The following is a 23,933-nucleotide window of genomic DNA, read 5'->3' as shown; positions in this document are numbered from 1 at the left end:
GGGGGCATACATGCAACACCACGGAATGGTTCAATCTCCCAAGTGGATCTGCAGATGGGGCAATCCTTGAAAGCTTTTTTAAGAGTAACTGATTCCATTGGTTTCTGTTTTGGAGAAATTAAAACACTGTATATTAGAGAAATGTGGTCTTTAGATTGTTCTGTTTCCTGTATAAAAAAAAAGGGTCTCTGGCTAAGGAAATGTGATAGTCCCATTGACCTAGTTTGTTTTGAAGGATGGTTATAAATGCTTTGAAAATTAAACTGGACAAACACATGGTAACAGGTTTTTTTAATGGCAACTAAATCCAAATCTCTAGAAATACTCAATATTTTGAACAGTCTTTAAATTGTTGGATTCCTAATGGTCAAGAATTTTGAGAAAGAGCACTGACTTAATGAATACCATGTTTCTTTTACTCCTTGAGGTAGTGACAGTCCATCCCCAGCTGCTTCTACATCCCCTCCTACCCCAGCAGTTTAGATGCATCTGTGGTCTAGTTTAGTAGTCTACCTCTCAGTGTCATGTACAGCAAACAGATTTGAAAATAACCTGATTTTTCACTGGTTATGAAACTGTGGGTTTTTTTCTCCTTCTGTTTTATTTCTTTTATTCTGGGGAAAATCTGAAATGTACATTAGGAGCTCTGTAAAATAAATTATTTTAAAGAAGAATTAGATAGATTTATGCTCCTGGCCCTCAGAGTGGCATGAGTGAAGAAATCTGTCCCCTTTGCAAAAATGGGGGTAATTATATTTATGTGTCTTTTGTGATCTCCCTGATATATATGGATGACAAATAACATGCCAGATATAAATAACAGCATATCTAAAAAAGCAAATTCAAGTTAGATAGAGAAATTCAAAGTTCAACATTTAAGCAGAGGAACATAATGGCATGAAGGGAAATTAAGAATAGTTCACAAAGATAATGTGCTTTCTTTTTCCTCATAGGTCCTGTACAATTTGTTCAAGTCTTTCTGCCAGATGCGCACAATTAAGGTTATTGACATATTCGCTGGGATTGCTAACTTCTTTATAGTGGGGATCGGTGGAGTATTGATTGGAATCCTTTTGGGATTTGTAGCAGCCTTTACCACCCGTTTCACCCATAAAATCCGAGTGATTGAGCCACTCTTTGTCTTCCTGTACAGTTACTTGTCATACATAACAGCCGAAATGTTTCATCTCTCGGGCATCATGGCGTAAGTACCACAAACTTCAGTACTTGTAGCATCCAAGTAAGAATGCCAAAGGGAATTGGAGAGAGGATCAGCTTTTGCAAACCCTGCCATGTGGCATTGCTCCACAGTGCATGGCACAGTTGCTGGCTTGAGGATTTCCGGCCTCTTCCCTCCCGCTTCCGCCCCGCATTCTCAGCTTGCCACCACACCAGCTGTGTCACTAAAACTGCTCATGGCATCACATCATAAGCTGTATCTTTGAAATGTTCCAAGTTAAAAATATTCACTTGTATTTTCAGTGGGCTTATTTTTAACCCAGGTCGCTTTGGTGACCTGTGTCCTAATGTGACCCTTCAACTATTCATAAGGGCATGGGTGTGGATTGGCCCATGGTGATGTAGGGGCAATGGTGGCAGGGAGGGAGTGGCAGTGGTAGCGGGGAACTTCACTTTCGATGCCAATATATTGTGAAACTGTGTTTAACAGTTAGTCATGTGAGCAGCCTGTAAATACCATTCAATGAAGACAATGTATATATCATTAAGGCAAACTTCTGCTGGATTACAGGCACAGTAAGGATTGGGTGAATGCAAACTTTGCAGTCCAGTGGTAATATAATCCTACAGTTTAGTATCTTGATACGTGTGCCTTTGTGTTACAATGTTCTCTGTATACATCATTATGTATAAAATAATATTTTTCTTCCCGCTTCCAACAGATTCAAATATTTTCACTTCTGGTCTTTCACTCCTCATCTTCAGTAAAAAAAGATCACAGCCTCTCTCTTCACTCTGTTTATACTGTAAGAACTTCAACATTAAAAAGAGCCTTTATGACATTTGATATAATTAAATATTTTGCTCTGGTTCCAAGTAATATTTTTAAAGTCAACTTTCTTTAATGACTTTTTATTGTTCTAGTGGCAAATATGAGTCATTCAGGCACGAGGAGCAGAGCTTTTTGTGTAAGCTCAGATGTTGCTGCTGAGTGTCACTAATACTCGATAATACCTCATCTGATTTTTATCTTTTAGGCAAGTGAAGATAGGTTTACTATTATAGGTATGGCAATATAAGGTTTTCTGGGGCTGGGAAGCAATTTGCAAGGAAACTTATGGGTGATGATTTCAGTAGTATAAAAATAGGAATATGCCATGAAACAACAGGGGTTGGAACTTTAATGCAAGTAAAGAGCTAAAGATTACATGGGTTTCTTTCTCTGATATGAGCCTAAATAAAGCAACATATGCATCCACTTTGACCGAGTTCATAAATGTGCCATCTCTTTCCATAGCTTCTATTCATAGCATTTGTGTGGTTTCTAGTTTCCTCCACCTCTAAAGCCAAATGTCCTTGACATCCTATGATCAAATGCTTAAAGGGTTTCTAAACCAAAAACATGTGGCTAAACTGTACATGGAAAAAATTGAGGCAGTGTTTATGAAAATACTGATTTGGACCTGCTGCATCCAGGATACAATGAATAGGGCATGGTGGATCTGCTGGTTGGTCAAGGGACCCACCACATGCCAGTGCCTGCCACCAGCACACCAGTGCTTCCCACAGCACTAACAACCTGTTCATTTTAGTTTCTGCAGTGGCCCCTGAAGGGGTGCAGAGCAGAAGAGGAGACACAAAGTATTTTCACCCTCAAACAGCACAGTAGAAAATGAGTTATTTTTAAAATGTTGTGTCTGTTTTTGTCTCTAAGCATACTTTGTGATAGCTGACAGAACTGTGTACAGCAGTAACATCCCAGCTGAGACAGAAGGGCTCTCTGCTGCCTTGTAGGGTCTCAGCTGCTATAAGCCCTAAAGCTTGTCCCTACCCAGCAGTGCTGCTGACAGCCTTGGAGCTCCTGCAATCTCTGCATCTCCTTGGAGTAAATCTGCCCTGTTCTTGTCACATTTCTTTGGCCTTTGAACTACAGAAAGTAATTTGCTCTGTGTCACAATGCAAAAACACACACCAGTGTTAACCAGAGTTCCCTGTCATTTTTGTGCAGCGACTGCCTGATGTAAGATCATGGGTCTGATCTAAAACTCAGCCCTCCTTTGGGCAGGTAGTTGGAGCAAATGACCTTGGAATGTCCCTTACAACCGAGATAATTATTTTATTATTTGCTTCTGTGGCCATTTACAGTTCAGCCTGTGAGGAATAATTGCCTGGTCTCCCCTTTTTCACCCACATCCACATGAGCCTGTTAAACTACTGATTCCCACTTCTTTCATAACCAGGTTTATAAAGACACTCAGTGAGACCTTGTGGTTACATGCTGTACCATACTTTAGGAGAAGGCCATGAGCAGGAACGTACAGTGTTACCAAATAAATAAGATACTTAGATTGCCTCATTCCTGGGGAAGTAGGAATTCACTGGCAGAGGAATAGAAGGGAAGGAAAGGCACTTGTCCCTCTTCTGATAAGTTTGTGTACTCATTCTAAGGATAAATGATTCTTGAAATGTCCGTGTATAACCCCTGCACCAGGTTACCTGGCTGCAACAGTGAAGGGACTGAACCATGTCCCTGGGAGCTGCAGGGAGAAAATCTCTTCAGAAGGAGAGGAAAGAGTTTCTACTGTAATTAGAGCTGGGCATGAATGAGGATCGCAGCCATAAAACATAGAGATCCAAATCTGAACTTTATTCACTTGCTTCCATGCTGCATTTTCTGCTTGCTAATTTCTCATAAAGGCTGTGAAGCAGCAGAAGTTTTAATATAGGTTTCTTTTTTTTTCTTTTTTTTTCTTTTTTTTTTTTTTTTTTTTTTAACAATGAATTAGCAGACTGAAAGGAGCAAACATTGAAACTACTGTAAATTTAGTAGGTCAAGGAAACTTGAGGATTGAACCCAGTGGCCTAGTTTATTGCAGTCCTGACAGAAACTGTACTGTTTATACAGTGAGACTTTTATTCTTCAGAAGTACAGAATGTTGCAGGTTAATTGCAATGAAGTACTTTTCCCTTCCCCTTCTTGACCAAGGCAACTACTCAGGTCACAGAATTGGAAGCCAGAATTAATGTATGTGGGTACAAAATGTAAAATAAAACACATCTAAGCTTTGGCTTTGATCATTGTGACAGTAAAAATTTAGTTTGTGAAGAATTTATTATAATAATCTATATAAAACCTTGCATAAAGACATTGATTTTATAAGGTTAAATTTTAACCCTATATCCCCACACAATTTTCAAACGAAGGAGACTTCAACATTTTTTTCTCATGCAAATAAATACTCTAAAGAGATACCTGATTCCAAGTGAGCAGTGATTAGGTGTGGAATATTACTTATCTGAGGAGTAACAAGTTGTGTGTAGCTCTGTTCCTTGTAGCATTGAACCAACTCCTCTGTTGCTTGACACTAATTGAATGATTGCAAAATGTGACTGAAAATAAGAGTGTTGTCCCTTTAAATTCTAGTGGGTAAGCACGGTAGGTGTTTTAAGTTACAGCTTGCAAGGATTCTGATTAATCTGGTGACAGATTCTTATCTTAGACATCCATTTACAGTGTCTCCATTACCTCAGGTTCCAAAAACAAACCATGCCCAGAGCATGATCCCCTGCTCCCCATGCTGCAGGGCTTTCCTAAATTACTATAATCATGAAAACGATTTATTTTAAGAAGATAGTAAATAGTACTGCGTGTTTCGTTGTGCCTTTGATGCAAACCTGACAGTCCTAATGCTTCAGGGCACTAAGCTGCTGCTTTGGGACTCTAAAATGACTGTGGGCCTAGAAATGGCTGTTTTCCAGCCCACCCACTGCCTTCTTGCTCTTTTGCACTTGCTGCCCCTGCACTTGCCAGCTCCAGTGAGTGCCATGGGCTGGAGCAGCTGGGCTGCGCCAGACTGGTTACACTTGTGCAGATAAGCCCTGTGCACACAGGAGAGCTGTCACAACCCAGGCATAGCTGACATCTTTGTGGCTGTGGCAGTGCAGTGAAGAGCTGGTTTGCCACTGATTATGAGGCTTTTGGCAGGTCAAAGTGTTAAGTGGATTTGAGAAGATTTGTGCAAGTACTTTTGTGGTTGATCATCAGAACAGTGTATTAACTGAGGAACCTGGGAGTGTTTGAAGGCTTCTGGGCTTGAGTGCATGTCCTGACCAAGTTGCTGCTTCTTGTCAGGACAAAATCTATGTGTGTGCCAGGTCCTCTCCCACTTTATTGCTTAGGCACATAATGTGGGATCTGTTGTAAGTCCACAATCTGGGCAAGATCAGAACAAGAAGGAAGGCTATGAAAAGCATCATCAGTTTGTCAGTATTGGCACCTCTGTTATCCTAACCATGTGCTCAAACTAGGAATGTTACCTTAACTACTGAGTGTTTCAAGGAGAAGGCTTGCATGCTTATGAAATCTACATTGTATCTTCCACAGTGGAGCCTGTGTAGTCAGGATGAGCTCTGCTTCCCAGGCAGCATGCTACCTGTGGACCACATAGGATATTTCTGTTCAGGACTATGGTGAAATCAGCTGACAGTGAGGAGAGGGCTGACAATTATATCAGTAAATATATCAGTAAATATATATTACATCTATATTTACTGAATATAGATGGTGGTCTGGGATAGTCTTAGTGAGGCTTTCATCCTTCTTAGACTTGGACTTTGCTTAGGTGTGGAGTAGTTGCATGTCAATGGGCATTTTATTTTGTGCTGACTAGATCCTTCTCCATCACCAATGTGGGCAAAAATGCAGGGTGAAGGGCAGGTTAGGGGCAATGTTCTGCCTGTATTTGTAAGCCACTATCTGCCCCTTCAGACTGCATCTGTCCCCATAGCACATCCTCTTCCTTGGGTTTTCTTCACTTTGATGTATATTCAGGGTCTCTGCTGCTTGGGAGAGGTCAACAGAGTACACTGTCCTCTCCCAGTGTCCACATGTCCTCCCAGACTTGTCCTTCAGAATTATTGTTGCCCAGCCACTTTGGGGATGTAGATGTGTTTCCATGTAAGAGAATGAAACTTCTGGAGAAACTAACTTTAATTAATCAATGTGTTCAGTCTGCCAGTGGCTACAACCTGAGCTGCTGCTACAGACTCCCTCTTGCAAAATGCAGAGAAAGTTCACTGTATGGAGGTCCTTTTGAAGTTACTGCTGCTTCTAGGATTCCTCCTGCTTTGAAAAAAAATTTTTAAATCCCTTATTTAGAAGAAAGAACCCAGGCATGTATGTTCATAAGGTCAGTGAGTTTTTCTGAGCTCTGCCCCAATCTGCCTTCCCATTTACCTTCACATTCAGAGATGTTTGGTTCAGAGTGGTTCAGAGATGGGGCTCTTGGCTTAGAGGCAGAACAGGTTTAGCAGAAGAGTTTCTGCAGTGAAATCTCCACAAGATTTGGGAGATTTCAACAGAAATTTTCAGAGATGCTAGCAAACATGCCCTCCTGCCCCATGAGAGAGAGAAGTGTAGAGATTTCAGCATGAAGAAATATCCCCTATGTTAGCAAATACTTATATCTGAAAAGCTGGTGTAACTGGAATAAATAACCCTAGACAAGTTGGCTGTATTCAGAAAGACAATGTAAGTACAGCTCTCGTTCTTTGTTTAGATTTAGTGTGCTGAAACGTTTTAGCACCAACTTTTGTGGGTTTGACTGAGAACCCATACATGGATGTGAATAATGTTTTTCACTGGGAAATCAGAGCAGATGTTGTTGCCCTAGACAGTAGAACCAGGAATGACAGCTGTTTCACAATGTATCTTGCCTTAGTTGTCCTCCCTGATAATTATTAGTGAGCTCAGACTGTCTTTCCCTACCCTGAGACACCACCTTGGAGTTATCCTCCAGCCAGTCTGCTAACTACCCTTAAACTTGTAAACATGTAGCTGAGTGCTCCTCAGCCATCCCTTTACTGTGGACAGCCACACTGAGCAAGTGATGTACAACCAGAAATGTTTTTCCCCCTTGCTTTTCCCAAGGATTAACAAACTCTGCTAAGACAGAAAATAGACTTGTGGATGCATTTACAGTAAGCCCTTTCTTTTCTCTCATGTATCAGCTGAGATGCCCATTTCATTCATTTGTAGATGCTTTAAATGTGCAGCAGCACCAGTGTGATTTCTGGTGGTGTTTTTCTCCTATTCAGCCCTATGTGCAGGCAGAGCAGGTCTAAACTGATGAAGGATGACAAATTGTCTGTAGCCTTGCTGCTTACTTTGCTTGGAAAGGGAGCTGGCTACTGTCACTGCCACTGAGGTTGGACAGCTGCTGGTAGGGAAGGAGGGAAGTCCTGCCCTGCCCCAGGATATGCAGTTTCCACCCTGTCTGATGTCCCTCAGCAGCAAGAAATGCAGCAACTCCTGTTTCCAAGGCTGTCTTTGTCTCTCCTCATCTCTGCCCCTTTCAAAACAGAGTTGGAGTAACACCTGCACAGATCATGTGCAGTTAGGATGTGAAAAACTTTCCATACACTGATGTCTGCTCAGAAAACTTCCCATTGCAGAAAAAAAAAAATTGTGCCCAAAATTGTAGGTTCACCAAGTCTGTAAATTTGAGATTGGGTATGAAATAAGTTATGCTTTGCATTTTAAAGAAAACTATGGAAAATTAATACTATTATATAGATATAAGAGAGGCTAAAAAAAAAAAATAAAGCCAGTGAAATATGGGATAATGTTTGCCTTTCAGGATTACAGCTTGTGCCATGACCATGAATAAATACGTGGAGGAAAATGTTTCTCAGAAGTCCTACACAACGATAAAATATTTCATGAAGATGCTGAGCAGTGTCAGTGAGACTTTAATCTTCATCTTCATGGGTGTGTCTACAGTTGGGAAGAACCATGAGTGGAACTGGGCCTTTGTTAGCTTCACCCTCCTCTTCTGTTTAATCTGGAGGGCACTGGGTAAGCAAGTGTCTGACTATGGGTCAGTATTCTTTGCAAGTGAAATTTTTTATTTCTTATCAAGTAGAAATTGCCAAAAATTAAACAGAGACCCCTCAGTTTGTGGAACAGTTTTTGTATTAGTAACATGCCCTATATCACAGGGTCAGCTTCCACCTTTCCCTAAAATGGAACCTAAAAATCAGTTTTGCCCTGATCCTACTTACCTAAAGTGAGAGGCAGTCTGCTTGTTAATCACAATACATGTATTTAAGTAAACATTTATTTACAAATGAGCAACTTTTGGTAAAAATAATTAGCAGTCATTCAGGAATTAAAAAGGTTGTGGTTTTTTTTTTTTTTTGCTTGTTTGTTTGTTTGTGGGATTTTTTCTTTGTTTTTGTTTTGTTTATAATTTATGTTTACTAGCTTTGGGATTTTTACAGTCATTGACAAGAATAGTATCATCCAGGAAATGCTGTAATTGAAGTGTAAAGAAAAACTCCTGTAAGAAACCGATCCCTCCTGAATGTACAGTACTACTCTTCCTTTACCTAGAGAGCTAAGTGCAAAGGGCTTAGCTCTTGGGGCTAAGCTGGTAGGTCTTGAATCTGGGCAGGCTGGTAGGTCTTGAATCTGCTCCTCTCCCCAGCTTCATCTCTAATGATTCAGTTCCCTGCATGTGTAAAGGTGCATCATGCTCTAATCCAGCTCCTTCTAGAGCAGAAACCTGGAGTATTTTACTACTGCACCTGCCACCCCACAATCAATATGCTGAATCAATATGCTGAAAAGCAGCCAAACACCCTGATTGCCACTCAGCTCTTGCCCCCTGTGCTTGCTCCCTTCACCTGCCTTTATTCCTTTACTCCAATCATCCCTGGAACCTTTTGCCAACGTACACCAGCATGCACTGGTGTCTGGTCCCCCCATCCCCAGTCCTGCATCCTTCATGTCTGTGTGAGTAAAATTGAATGAACAGGAATTTCAGGGTTCAAAGCACAGATTGATGGTGGAGACAAACCAGTTTTCAAAATCACCTCAAATGCAGTTAAAAAAGCAATTAGGAGTCTTGGTCTATACTGACACAGAGAATTATTGCTGTTTTAGAGGTGCAGTCTAGCAGGTAGCTGTCTTGTAGACATCTATTAGCTACTTCAGGTCCTAAATCCAGCTGACTCGAGGTGTTTAGCTCACTAAATATGTTCAAAATGATGTTCCTAAGGCTTTTTAATTTAATATTATGGTATTTCAAGCTGCTAAGTAATGTTTCATTTCTTCAATAATATATATTGAAGAAGCAAATAAAAGGTAAGAAGCAAATGGAAACATTTTTAAACAAATATTAGCATCATGGGCTAGTTCTGAAGTTCCCTTTTTTCCCCCCATCCTCTCTGTATTTCTGTTTTTTCCCCTCAGGTGTTTTTGTTCTGACTCAGATCATTAATGTATTCCGGACAATACCTCTCACTTTCAAGGACCAATTTATTATTGCCTATGGAGGTCTCCGAGGAGCAATTTGTTTTTCACTTGTATTTCTGCTTCCTCCTGCTGTGTTTCCCAGGAAGAAATTGTTCATCACTGCTGTTATTGTGGTGATATTCTTTACTGTTTTCATTCAGGTAATACTTTTCTCCTCCTGAATTTCTTCTTTCTCAGACGTGTTGTAAATAAGTACCTCTAATGGGTAGAATATGAAATTTTCTAACTTAATTACTGTAAGGAACATACTTGAAGGTACTTGCTGTAGTCATAGTAGAAAAAATGCTATGCATACCACAGGCAGGTAGCAAAAGTATGCCAGATATTAAGTCCTTATGCTAACATGTAAGTAGTACTAAGTATTTAAGACTAGTGAGGTTGGAGTAGAGACAGAAGATAATCTGGGCACAGCTTCAGCACTAATTCCTTTTCCTAGAATGTTTAAATTTGTGCGTTCACCCAGAAGTTCAGTGTTGGACATAGTGCACAGTGAGCTAAAGACACTGAGGTCCCAGACAGGTGAACTGGAGTCTGGGTGTTAGGCAGTGATGCTGCAAACCAGCTGGACAGCCCTAAAAAAGCACCAGGTGTGTGTTAGGACATGATGAACTTGTCTCTGATCACCAGCTGGCCATGGAGGCCTCGTCAAGGGTGAGCAAGAGACCGAAACCTGCAAAATGTGGAGGAGGCCAAGCCCATCAGATAAACATATCAGACTGGTCATTATCCAGAGCAGTGAGAGAGATGTGAGTTGCTATTAATGAAATTTCAGATCTGTGTGAAAAAAAGTAGAATTTTGTTACTCTGCTTTTTACATGATAAAAATTGCTGTGGGAAGCAAGCATCTGTGCTCATGCTTGGGCAGAGGGGCAAGGTGGAGGTCAGGTAGTTGACTTCAGCTGTGAAAACTAATTTTGAAATACAGAATAATTTAAAATATGGAGATAAATGTCATGTGCTGTGAGATGCAACATGATTTATCAAAGAAAAAACTGGTATCATTCCTTCATACAGCAGTTTATTTTCTAGGGTAATCTCATTTAACTGGAATATAGTAAAATCTTTGGGGAGGGGGCTACAGAGGAGATTGTTAGTGTAACTACTCATTAAACTGAGGTTTAGATTGACATTAGGATGACTGTAAAATGAAGGAGGAAGGAGCTTACAGTTCCTCCTTTAAATGGAAATAGAAGCAATTTGTCCTTTGGGTCAGAAAGGATCTCGGGGGCTCTCTAGTCCAACCCTGTGCTCAAAGCAAAGCAACCCTCAAGTCAGATCATGTTCCTCAGGGCCATGTCAAGCTGAGTTCTGAATATATTGATGGATGGAGATACCCCAGCCTCTCTGGGCACCTGCTCAAGTGTTCAACCTCCCTGGCCAGATAATAGGCTGATGAGATATTATTAAAGGAATTCCTCAAGGATAAGTTAATGTGCTTGTTAACTGACCATGGCACGTAGATGTAGGAGTTTTTGTTGCTGATGTTTCTTGATGACAGATTTTGAAAAGTGCTCTCAGGGTGACAGTGAGATAGAGTATCCTATAGAAAGAACTGAGGGCAAATATGAAAGGAACAGAATGAAATTGAGCAGTAATATGTGCAAATGTGTTCTTGCAAGGACTTTCTTACTAGGAGTTTCTCTTGTGAAATGGGAACTTTGATTTGGAAAAAAATAGAAAGTGAAAAAGATGCAGATGTACTAGTTGGTAATGGGGTAGATTTTAAGTCAGTGATACAGTGGGGACAGAAGAGAGGCAAATGTGATCTTAGGACACACTGTGACAGGTATTTCCATTAGAGCATAGTGGCACGTTCTGGAGTGATCAGGGGACTGGTAAGCCTGTCATGGGAAAGGACACCAGGATTCCTTGGCCATAACAAGATGAAGGAGAAGAGGGAATATAATTACTGTTTATATGAGGGAGTGAACACTGTTTAAACTAAAAAGACAAATGTTGGCACAAGAACAAAGTGGTACACAGTGACCATGATGCAATTAAGAAGCAGCTTTCTAATTATCAGAACAATAAGATTCAAGATGAGTGTTCCATTATGAGCAATGGGGCAAAGAAACCTAACTACTTTTAAAATAAAGCTCCACTCATTTACGAAAAGAAATGTGACCTGGGTGTCTGGGATAGTAGGGACTGATTTCAACACCACACGAGATTCATTCCTCTCCCCTGTGCCAGTGTGTCTGTACAAGTAAACAAATTATCTTAATTCTTCCACAAATATTTGTTGAAAACCATTATATCATTCAGGGAATAGCCAAAACTCTTTGTTCTTTCTCTGAGAATGGTCAGGCAAGGATACATATTTACAAAAAACCTATAGTTTCATGATCTTAGATATCCATAATAGTACTGTTCATGTATCTTTGAATACCTATTTTGGATGTAAATACTAAAAAAATAGGACTTTACATGTTCATTTTGAAATTACAGGGAATCAGTTTAATAATTCATGTTTTTCTAACACATAAAAAAACTGAAAAAAAAAGTTTAGAATTACTATGGATGGGATAGGTGATGTATTCCTGGTAGTTTCTGTTAGGTTGACCCTCTTGGAGCTCTCAATTCTAGGGTGCCCCTTTCTTCCTCCTGTTGCATTAAAGGAAATTGAGCTGACAAGGACTTCATAGCTAAGTGCAAAACCTGCTAATCAGAGGAATGAATTCACTTTTATAATTCTTGTGTTCTGTTATTCTTCACAGGGAATAACAATCCGCCCACTCGTGGAGTTTCTTGATGTCAAAAGGTCAAATAAAAAGCAGCCTGCTGTCAGTGAAGAGATTTATAACAGGGTATGTTGCAGCTTCAGTATCATAGGTGAAACCCTTGTATAGATGAAATTCCTAGTCATGTTCAGACAGACAAACATTCAGCATCAGTATTATGGAGAGGGTGTACTAGATTTCTTTTTGATAGCTGTAGTAAGCACAATAATTGTAAAGCTTATATTCAACTTTTGGCAATTACAGAAATTATTGTTACGTATCCTTATTTTGGAATCTCTCATTTTCTTAATTGTTCAGATATAGATGTAAATTAACTTTCTGTAGTTTATTTCACACATGAGATACATGTTATTTTATAATTCGGCTACATAAAGAAACCTTTGGCTTTATTTAATTGCATTATGCTGCATTTGATTTAATCAAATTAAACAAATGCAAACTTGTCTTAAACACACTCTTAAAGTTACTAAACTCTTACATCATCAGCCTTTTTTATGGATATATGTTTGGTACATTTGTGTCTCCAATTGTTGCAGATTATTAGCCATGCATCCTGAACATATTTCTCCTTGCAGCAGGAGAGGGAGGAATAGTAAGGGCCGCATTTGGGAAAGAAGCCAATCTAGGCATTTAAAAGTCTCTCCTTTTAGAGCTTATCCTTTGGACATGTCTACCAGGGTTTTTCCCTGAGATTGAGAAACCCCTATGATGGTTCCTGAATTAAAAGCAAACATGCTGCCTCTGGGATCAAGTGAGACCTTAGCTGAACTGATTCTGTTTTTCCTTATTGGTAATAGACTCAGGAAGTGTATGTTTCTGATATTAGGTGGACAGGATGCTTTAAGATGATACAAATTCCTAAAATAGGATCTCAGGACCTATTGCTGGCTCTCAGTTCTGTCTGTGCATCCTGAGGGGCTGGGGCTGATGTAGGGAGCTTCTGTCCACTGAGATTCTCTTCTCCACAAAGTTATACTTGCCTCACTGTCAGGCCTCAGAAACTCTCAGGGGGAGTTTCAGGCATAGCAGTGAGTGGTTAGGGCATTTCAAGTAAGTGAAAATATAGGAAAAACCTTTAGTTTCAGGCAGGAGGTGAGCAAGATTGACATTGAGGAAATCATCAACTAACTTCTGTCCTTTTGTGAGCTAAGGAAGATTCAGAGGTAAAGAAACAGATTCTGTCTTTAAGCTTTGAACTGCTTTTGGTAGGACTGAAGCATTGTCCTGAGTTGTGACTAGATGTTTCTGTTTTAAAGTAAGTTGGAAACTAATAAGGTCTAAGGACAAGGCAAGTGATGTCTATAAGTTTATGTAATGAACCAATGTTTTCCTTTAGTTCTTTGACCATGTGAAGACTGGAATTGAAGATGTGTGTGGACACTGGGGTCACAACTTTTGGAGAGATAAGTAAGAATGGCATTTGAAACTTTATTATATAGGAGAGGCTGAAATGGCTCTGCAGCAACAAACAAAGGCTGTTGGGCATCAAATTTCATTTTCAGCATTTATTCTTGAAAGCATATGGTTGTTTTTAGAACATGTGGGTTTCAAAGGGAAAGTAGCAAAACAATGTCTTTTACTAAACCACAAGCAAGTAGAACAGAATCTCCAGCTGGGAAGAAAGGCAGCCCTCTGATCCCAGGGTGAAGGATGGTACCTTCTGAGGGTGCATGATTCTGACTGTTGCAGAGCATCTCCTGTATGTCTGCTGAGCCTTTTTTCCCACCCAGCTGTCCTCTTGCGAGCTGTATTTCCTTGGGCAGTTAAGTGATGGGTTAGTTTCCTATTTGACAGTAAACATACAAAAGCTAGTGGATTTTCACTAGAAAGATCAAGGCAGCAGCTGGCATGAGATACATGAGAGGTCCTAATGGCAGGCAGCTCCACAGCTCTTGATGGTATTCCTTAAGACTTAGTATCAGTTAAGAAGATTACCCCTGGCAATACCTGAATAATTAATATTTTTACTTTATCTGCTGAATCGTCATCATCATCATTATGTTGGATCTAATTCCTTTCACATCCAAATTCTTTAGATCCAAAGCATGGGCACTGCTCACCACCCTCTAGTCTTTGTTCCAAGAAGAATTTAAGTGTTTTATATAAAGAGAGAATAGCACCAGCAGGAATGGCCGAGGAGAGCCCTTTCCAAATGACTTGGGGGTGACACAGTGAGGATGCTTTCCTGACAGATGTGTGACATGGGTGCAGCTTTTCTTTATTTAGCCTGGTTCTCCTCCAGTCTGTGTGACATCTTTAATGAAAAGATTGCAGAGCTAAGGAGAGTCCCACCTCTTCATGACCTTCACACCCAAATTCAAGAATAATTTCAGAATGTCTGGAGGGCAAAATATTTTCTGACAAACAAAATCAACACCAGCTGTAATCATTATTTTTTCACTAAGCATCCAAGAGGGTGCAGTTGCTTTAGAGAAAGGAACAACTTCTAAAGTTTTACAAAAGCAGGCTAAAATTTCAAAGAAAAAGCAGTTGATGCAAATTTTGGCCTTTTATTTGTTATTACAGTAAATATTTAATGTTCTCTTTGTCTTGATGAAAACAGAGAATTAAAAATAATATTTTCTAATAACAGAACACCTAAAAGTTTAAAGTTGCTTCTAGAGAGACTGCCCATTAACATATTAACCTATCTAACCTAATAAGACTATCTATCTGAAGTAAAGTTGAAATTGACCCTTTCTTAAGTTACTCAGCATTAGGTTGTTAACATGAACAGACACATTCCCAGACAATAAAGTCCTTTAAAATTTCATTAACTGCAATGTATTGGCTTTCCTTAACTGTGCACAGTAAGAATTCACTGGTTGGGCTGGTTTGCCTCATGTACAGGTTTAAAAAGTTTGACAATAAATACCTGCGAAGACTTCTAATCCGTGAGAACCAGCCCAAGTCCAGCATTGTTTCTTTATACAAGAAGCTAGAGATCAAGCATGCCATAGAGATGGCAGAGAGTGGAATGATAAGCAAGGTGCCATCATCAGTGTCTCTCAGGTAAGCAAGCGAGGCCAGCACGGCCAAGCAGCTCAGCTGGGTCACATAATTTATTTCACAGCCCGGGCTGTAAGGCAGGATCATCACTTTGACTTAGGATACTTTGTGTCCTAATGTCACCAGAACAGTGAGAGGGTGTGAAAGAAGAGCCTTTTGCCTATAGCTTCAGGTGAAGGGCTGTGTTCTTCTGGTGTGTGTGGTTTTACTGGGACAGCTGCTCACTGGCACATCCATCTGCCCTGAAGAGCGGAGGTGGACTTGAACACCTGCCTGCCTGCCTGCTGAGAACAGCTACAAGGCAAGCCTGGGGGGCATTTTGAATAGTACCTAAATACAGTGGACAAATTACTGTAATTTTTATCACATTTACATCTTACCACAGATTCAAATGAAATCAGGATTTCATTTCTACATGTTATATTTTCACCTATTACTTGGTTGTTTTGAAATGTTGTTTCCACCTCTAACAAAGGAAATAATTCAAATGTCATTCCTGACCATAAAAATAAAAACATCCTCTCTCTCTCTCCTCTATTTTCCTTTTTTTTTTATTCTGCCACAGTGACTATCATGAAGGAAAGATAAAGCCCCTTTCTCCCACTGAAATGGAAAACATGCGAGAAATATTAACAAAGAATCTCTACCAAATACGACACCGAGTAAGGATGAACTTTTGCCTACATAAATATCCCACTGCTCTTGTAATATACTGATTATCTTCTTAACACATCTTTGAGCTGGTGCATCTGCTCTATCGTATAATAACAAATAATGCTCTTATTTAACTCTGTTGCCTTGAATCCATATCCTGTCATATGTACAGTAGTATATTCACATTCCTCTGTGTAAATACTTACTTGATCTTATACTATTGATAAGGCTTAATGTTTTTGTCTTATTACTTCTGATGCAACCACAGTATTAAAATAGGACCATAGGTGCCAATTCAACCCAACACTGTCTACTTGTATCGCTATATTGGTCACTTCATGATACGGGATTAGATTTCCTATTTGCCTCCAGTTGTAAGATTGTTTTTATTAAGAGCAGAGATGATGAACTGGAAAAATAGTGAAATAAAAGCAAAAGGACATTTCACATTTGTCCTCCTGTGGCTAAGTAGTTTGAATGCCTGAGCCCTTGGAAAACATTCAAAAATTGAGCAAGCTTCAGCTTGCTGTATGTTAAAATGACTTCCCTCTAGGGGACTCATCACTTTCAAATATGTGTCCTCTGCTGACATACTGACCAAGCTACTATAGTGTGGGGGTAAACACGGTATTAAGCCAGCTTCTTCCATTTTGTCTTTCATTATAAATATCATCAGGTTAAAAAAAATGAACCAAAGCCAAGAAAACCCCAGGTAGTTGTGAAGCAGATGAATAAAAACATTCTCGGCATAATTATTGTTCTTGTTCTTAATCATCTGCAATACAATCTTGTTCACAAGGAATTATGATGCTTATTAAAGCAAAAAGCCTGTTTTTCCCTGTTCATATAGTCCAGCACATTTGACATCATGCTTTCCAGGCTGTGATCTCTGCTTTTCCATTTCAGACAATGTCCTACAACCGACATAGCCTGGCTGCAGATGCAAGTGAGAAGCAGGCCAAAGAAATTCTGATCCGTCGCCGGCACAGCCTTCGGGAGAGCCTGAGGAAAACCAACAGCCTGTCAAGGGAAAGACCGGTACTTGCAGTTTGTGTTGTTTTTTGGGTTTTTTTTTTTTTTTTTGGTCTGTTTGGGTTTTTTTAATTTTAATTTCTATTGAAAGCAGCTCTTTGTAGCTAACTGTCATGCAGAAAAAGCAATCTTCTGACATGCAGGGAAAAATCCTGAATTTGGAAGACAACTGCACATGTAGTATCACACTTACACCTTGAGTTGCACACGTGAGCCCCTTAATTTGTGTTGACACCTTCAGCAAGGCTTCAGGCTTGTAGAAAGTGATGTGGGAGTGGGATCTGCTGCTTTTTATCCATAATTTTACCTCAGAGAAGCTGGACAGGCTCTGTACACAATGTAGGTATGATCAGTATTCTCCATTAGTACTTTGATGAAGTGTGGATGATTAAAGGTTAAAAATTACTTTGAGATAGAAAAGCTACCTACAATAAACTCCAAAATATAGGAGAGGACTTTTGACCACATCAGTCAGAGCAAGCTCTTAACTTGAAAACTATTGTATGCTCTTTAGTATTTATAAAATGTAGTCAGGCCTTCAGATTTTGACACTGGTTAGGAAAACTGCTTCCACTTACAAGGATTGCTGTGACATGATAATATTTGGCTCTCTGAGGCAATCCTGCGGTTGTAAACTTCCAACCATATTGGAATGCAGCACACTAATTAGGCAGGGAAACTGATCCTTTGGGTCATATCAGGTATCAAGGAAATTAGCCATCCTGTAAATATGTATTTTCATGTCACAGGAATATTTAGTGACTTAAAACAGTCACTGAACTGTATCAACATTGGTACAGTTGTCCTTCAGCACCTGAGGCTGTAATAATGTCTCCAAAAGGATGATAATGTCTCATAGGTGATCATAACCAGAGCTACTGTGGTGTTAATTATGACAACAAGACTGTTGATTTCTTTTCTGAATGATTTTTTTTCTTCTCAAACAGTTACATATGTTATCTTTTTCATAGAATTAAATTATTTACTGTGTGGAATAGTGAGGAGACTCAGCAGGACTTTTGGGGCAGGGAAAGAAAAAAGGATGTCTGATAACTTTTTAAAACACACTGGCTATAATTCTAAGAATAATTATTCTTGGATAAATCCTCCACAGAGGGAAGAGGAGAAAGAGGAAAAGAATAAAAATCCAAAGAAGAAAAATCTCTAAGGGAAAATAAATTTCCTTTCAGGTTCTCTTTGGGTCTGCCACAAGTAATGGTATTAGCATAGGAGAGCTGGTAGACTGTAAAGATTTTAAAAATCTTTGTAGCAAATGTAAGAAAGGATGTCCTTGAGAAACTTTTGAATTTAAAAAAAAAGCAACTTGTTCTGGAAAATACCTCTCATGTTCTAGAAGTATGAAGTGTGGTCTGTTCCCAGAGCCTTTAAATCTTAGTCTGGGGAAAACAAGGATTTTATGCCCTGAACTGGTAAATGATCATGCTGGTGCCTAACGTCCTCATCAACTTCAGTGTGACTAGTCAACTGTATAAAGTCATTTATATGTATAAAGTGCTTGCAGGATCAGAATGCAGATTAGTTCTTGAGCCCAAGCTACAGTCTCACCCATATTTTTGCGGCTGGCTAATAAAAAGTTTTAAACAAGTTTTAAGCTGCATGAAGTGCCATGCTTGTGGCATTTGCCTTCCTTAAGAAAGCCTGTGCAGGCAAGGTTGAGGTTAGAGACCATACATTTATTAACTCTGATCTCAGAGGGCATTTCACTAGCTTTTCATTTGATTAAACTGCTTGAGTTTATTCAGTCTTTACCTTAGTTAGCACAGCCTTCAGCCAGCAATCAGCACTGAATGTGTAGTAAAGGATCACATATTACCTAATTCAAAACTACTCTCCAGCCCTTTAGCTACAGAAACCTGTTCAAGCCTCAGTTGTGTATCTTAACACGCATTAGGCAGGTACACTAGCCTACAGTAACTTAAAATGTTTGGTTTTCTTTGCATGCAGGCTGCAGCAAATACAAAAAGATTCCTTTCACTTCCTAAAAACACTAAACTCCCAGAGAAACTACGAGTGAGAAATAAAACATCTTCCAGAGGTAATGACATTTTTTTGCTTTTCTCTTACTGTGCTGCAGTCATTTTGCTTACATAGAAGGAAGGTTTTTCCAGGGATGATGTAGAGAAATAAGCAAACTATAGCATTTAAAACAGTGTGTCCTAAAGTAGAAATGTGAGTGTAGAGAAATGCCCTGGACAGCAGCGTTTTGTGGGGTGTTTTCGCTTCCTCTCCCATACTGGCATAGTTCTCCCAACACATCTCCTGTCAGCAAGGAACTGCCTGCTGCACTTCTGCACCAGGAACACTGCCATGGCTCATTCTTCTCATCTTTATTCCATAATCCAGATATCCCTCCTGGATTATGAGCCTATTTGGTTCTTTTCTCTCTGGGGTCAGGGTAGAGGACACTGCTCTGAGAAGCAAACCAGAGAGGGTAATGACATTAGATATTAGATCTAGTTTATTGTTCTCATGAAGAACTCAAAATGCTGTGGTTTACAAGGTTTACAACCAAATTGTTAACTTTTTTCCTCTGCCTAAACTCACAAATGTTTTAAATTGTAGTTTTTGAGTTCTAACAAAAAATCTGTTGGAGCACAATATTTGATTGAAAACTTTGCCCAATTCTATATATTACTTTTGATACTGGTTTTATTACCATGCTTATATCATACTCAGGAGCATTTCCTTTCATGACAAGATGTCATAAGGATCTCTTGCTGGGAAGAAGAAACCTGTGCAGAGTTTCTAAAATTTCTTGATCTCCACCCCAATTAGTTTTCCACTCTTCCCAAGTAATTTAACAATAGACTGTGCTTTTGTCTGTTAATAATGATATCACTGCTCTCCTGAGTGTAGGATGCCTTTTATTCTATAGTTAGTCTGCAGAGGTCACCTACTGTCACCTAGAATTAAAGAGAAAATATGCCTCCAGATTATTAAATTGTCAAAAAATATATTATTTGACATACTTAGAAGGGAAAAAGCCTGAAAACACAGTCTGATGAAGACCTGCCTTGATATATAATTTTCTGGGTGAATGGACAATTACATGGTGATATATTTGTTGACCCCTTCCTCACCTTTTTAAAAGAAATAACATGAAGGCTACTAATCTAATTTGTTCATATGACAGTTGCACAGTTGTTTACTTTGATATATTTAAAACATCATATCTGATTTAAGTCTAAAAACGAATCTGAGGCATTCATAAACTATTGTTAAAATTATTATCAAATATCTCAAGTGTGCAAGTTTTGATGAAGATGTTAATTATTTTTAAAGAAGTCTGCTGGGGAAAAATATTTGCACATGTGCACATCCAGACTATCTCCAGCTTGATTTACCTGGCAATGATCATTTAAGGGCATTCCCTAAGCAATGATGCCACCTTTCCCTAGAGCATATTCTACCCTGCTCTGAGTGGGAGGAGGAGTCTGCAGCACTTGCAACCTCTAAGATTTGCCCTGTTGATTCTCTTTCATGTCTTACATTCAGCCTTATTAAGGATGGGCTATTTCCACCCATCTGTACATTGATCTTGACTGATCCTTTGCCTGGTAAGAGTATTGATGTTCCTTTTCCAAAGTCAAGTTTCTAGAGCCCCTGTACATGTTGTGCTCTAGAAATGCCTCTCAGTTTAGATTTCATGAGATGTGGGGCTGAGAAATCTAATTTTGGTATCCTGCTTGGACGTAAGCAGGGACTAGACCCTAAGCTCAGAGAGATGCAGTTTTTTCTGTCCAGAGAACTGGAAATTTTCCAGAACTGGGGAAATGTCACTTCAATCAAGGGACCCCTCGGCAATCAAGGAGCAGCTGCTGAGTGAAGCCTGTCTAAAAATCACACTTTTGAGGGTAGGGATGTTTTTAAGTCAAATCTGTCCCCTGTTTTGGCAGAGTTAAGAGGCTGTTACTGGGTCTAATCAGAAAGCACTGAAGATAGAAAAATATGGGGAAACTTTATTCTATGACTGCAAGGGCCCTGTGTGCTGTTACTCAGATAATTCCTGAAACAGTGATATTCTACACCTAAAACTATACTTTTGTTTTCAATTAACAGTGGGTGACAGCAGTGACTCTGAGCTGGATGCTGCTACCACAGTGCTCAATCTAAGGCCCAGAGCAGGGAAAATCTTGAGAGACCAGAGACTGAGACAACAGAGGCCATTACCTGAGTTTAGGGTGGAGTGGAAGAACGAAGTTGACGGGAGCCAGGACGGACGAGGAGAGCAGCAGGACCCAAGCACCTTGCCTCAGCCATCCATTGGGTTCAGGCAGCCACTGCTGACCAGACCAAGATTTGGCACTTTGAGCAGGGAAGATTTGACTGCAGACCACGGGTCAGCCAGACCTATGCCACCACCACGGTTAGTTAGGCAGGCATCGCAAGGGGACAGGCAGAGAAATAAGCCTGAGAACCAGCTGTACTGAACATAGCCAAAGGAGAACTATTGATAATTAACCATGGACATACTGAATTAGGATTCTCAATGATCTGATCAGACTATGGGATCCATTAAAATAACAAAACAAGCCTCCATCTGGGTCTAACCACTTCCATTTGAGTTAAGTCAACTCCATTAACTAAGTGAAAGGAATACTGCAGCAAATGCAACGTTAAAGATACAAAAAATAATATATCTCTTTTACAAATAACTTATGGCAATGCTTTAATTTAATTACATTATTTCCACTGTTAAAATAGTATGGAAATGTGCCTTATCACATCATCTCTCATGGAACCAAGTCACGAAGGTTCAATATCCAGTTTTCCATTGAAATCATTGTTGAAAGTCCAGTGATGAATAGATTCTTAAAAATACCCCCAAACTTTTTATCATTTCAGATTTTATTTATAATCAATAATACTTGTTTTAACGAGAGCTTCAACATGAATACCACTGAAAATTGCACAATGCACCTATCATATAGACTTCTAAAGAAGAATAAATATATTCCTGAAGCCTAGTTTGCTCGAAGACCTCTGATGCAGAAAAAGAGGAAGAAGAGAAGAAACAAGCTGTAGGGGAATTGCAAATAAGGCTTATAAAAAGGACTTGCAACAAAGACCTGAATAGCTTGAATTTTTACTTTCTGAATTTTTGGCAATATGTTACCTTTGAAAGGTACTAAGGATCACCAAAGAAAAACTGAATTACCTTGGCTTTCACTTCTGTCAGCAAGAACTGAGAGCGCTTAGCAGGACACCAGAAGGCCTAAAACCAGAAAACTTCAAGTGGATAAATAATGTTTTGAATGAAAATTGCACCTTAGTTACTTGGTTGCAATGTAATGCAAATGCAGCAGTAGAATAGTTGCAGAGCACTGCACGTAGACAAAGCGAGCAGTCTCCTGTTTGAGTCAGGGACCACTGAGACTCAAGCAAGCTCATGCTTGTGACCCTGGTTAATTTGTTTTACTTTTTGTTTCCTCATCTGTAAGAGGGGAAAGGTAATCTTTTCTTTGTCTGAGCTATGCACTCCAAGGAACAAAAATGTTCCATTTAATTTGTTTTTACAGAAAAGTAGCACAGTGGGGCCCTGGAATCAGCTGAAGTCACTGTGCACCTTAATAACATGGACTTCTTGATCCTAGAATCAATGGCTGCCGTTTGAGGGCGTATGGGAAGCATTAAAATAAATGATACTTAACTGTAGCTCTCAGGAATTTGCACTTTCTGTCCCATTTAATCTAAGTACTGAGCTTGCTTTAGCACAGATACACATTTCAGTACAATGCAGAAATAGTTTTCTTTCTACTTGTTACAAAATTGATAACTTTCATTGAAGAATGTACACTGTGAAATCATAACTTTTCTCTTTCATTAGCACATTTCTAAATCTGTGGGCAATAAGATTATTTTTTTTATTTAAGCTTGTTTTGAAAGAACTATTAAAAATCAGAGTTTCCTTTTAAAACCACAAAGTAGATTTCTTTCAAATGTTCATGGGTGGGGGTTGATAAGCAGGGATGTAAGACTTTCCTTCTTCTAAGAGCATTTCCAAAATACTTATGTAATGTATGTATTTGAAATATCAAACCTTCCCAAACTCTTTCCTTAGGTCCTTTAGTCTTTTTCCTCTGTTCAAGCTATGGAAAATTCTGCTGTGTGGCAAAAGCAAAGTCTAAGCTGCAGAGGAATGGCTCTGTGAACCCTATAATCCTCAGTCAAATGTTCATGGGTATTCTCAACAAATGATTATTGTGGAAATTGATACTTAGCTGTCCTCTAATGATCATCTCCTGTTTGGAAATAAACTTGGGTTCAAGCAAAGCCAGCAAGTTTTGAAAACAAATTTAAATTTGTCTTTCAACAGGAAAGTACTTTCATCTGTAAAACTGTCAGGGAATGCTATGTCACTGCATTATTTGGATCATGTTTGAATAAGAAAAAAGCCTTGAGTTTTGATTTCAGTTTTGAGACAACATCGTCCTTACAGATCAGATTGTTTAAATTAGCTCTTTTATATCAGGCCGATATGAAATCTGACCAAATCAATAAATGTGAAATGTTGCACATCAACATTTAGTTTACTCTCTGTGGAATTTTCTTGTTTGTGTGCTGGTAATGACCAAGCATTTGGCTTCTGTCTGGGGAGAGCTGCCTTTCATTGTTTTTTTTTTTTTTTCCAAACAGTTGTTATTTTTTATGGCACAATTTTAAATAATGAATGCAGGTTTCAGGAGCCTTGCTGCTATGCTGGTTGCCCATTAATACAGGGCACGCTCACATTATTTGTGCTTAAAGTGGTGCCCCATAGTACAAGCACATCAATTTGAAGGTCATTTTTATCAAATACCATCTTAAGCTCTTGGTGCTTCAAAACATGATAGCATGTTTTTACCTTTCCAAAGCATTTGAAATCCACAGAATACAAGCATCAAGGCACATCATCATGGTCACACTGTGAAACAGAGTTGCAAATCTTCTGGGACTCTGTGTCCTTGTGAGCAACCTTCTGCCTTCCTCACTTCTGCTCT

The 23,933-nt window shown here is 39.3% G+C and overlaps 1 protein-coding gene across 1 annotated transcript in view; it reads left to right on the top strand.

Annotated features, from left to right (window-relative positions):
• Window positions 1-23,477, top strand: part of SLC9A2 (solute carrier family 9 member A2) — a 34,038-nt gene extending 10,561 nt beyond the window's left edge. The window contains exons 3-12 of the mRNA XM_071430773.1: window positions 954-1,204; window positions 7,818-8,035; window positions 9,434-9,636; window positions 12,214-12,303; window positions 13,574-13,644; window positions 15,088-15,249; window positions 15,812-15,908; window positions 16,807-16,938; window positions 18,898-18,988; window positions 21,013-23,477. Of these exons, the coding sequence (XP_071286874.1) occupies window positions 954-1,204; window positions 7,818-8,035; window positions 9,434-9,636; window positions 12,214-12,303; window positions 13,574-13,644; window positions 15,088-15,249; window positions 15,812-15,908; window positions 16,807-16,938; window positions 18,898-18,988; window positions 21,013-21,383 (1,686 nt within the window). The 3' untranslated portion in view covers window positions 21,384-23,477. The remainder of the gene's footprint in view (window positions 1-953; window positions 1,205-7,817; window positions 8,036-9,433; window positions 9,637-12,213; window positions 12,304-13,573; window positions 13,645-15,087; window positions 15,250-15,811; window positions 15,909-16,806; window positions 16,939-18,897; window positions 18,989-21,012) is intronic.
• Window positions 23,478-23,933: the final 456 nt, after the last annotated feature.

This window comes from Agelaius tricolor, unplaced genomic scaffold, assembly GCF_023055355.1.
Source record: "Agelaius tricolor isolate 1412-34295 unplaced genomic scaffold, bAgeTri1.0.p SCAF_7, whole genome shotgun sequence".
Classification (NCBI taxonomy): Eukaryota; Metazoa; Chordata; class Aves; order Passeriformes; family Icteridae; genus Agelaius; species Agelaius tricolor.
This window is presented reverse-complemented; position numbering and strand designations above follow the sequence as displayed.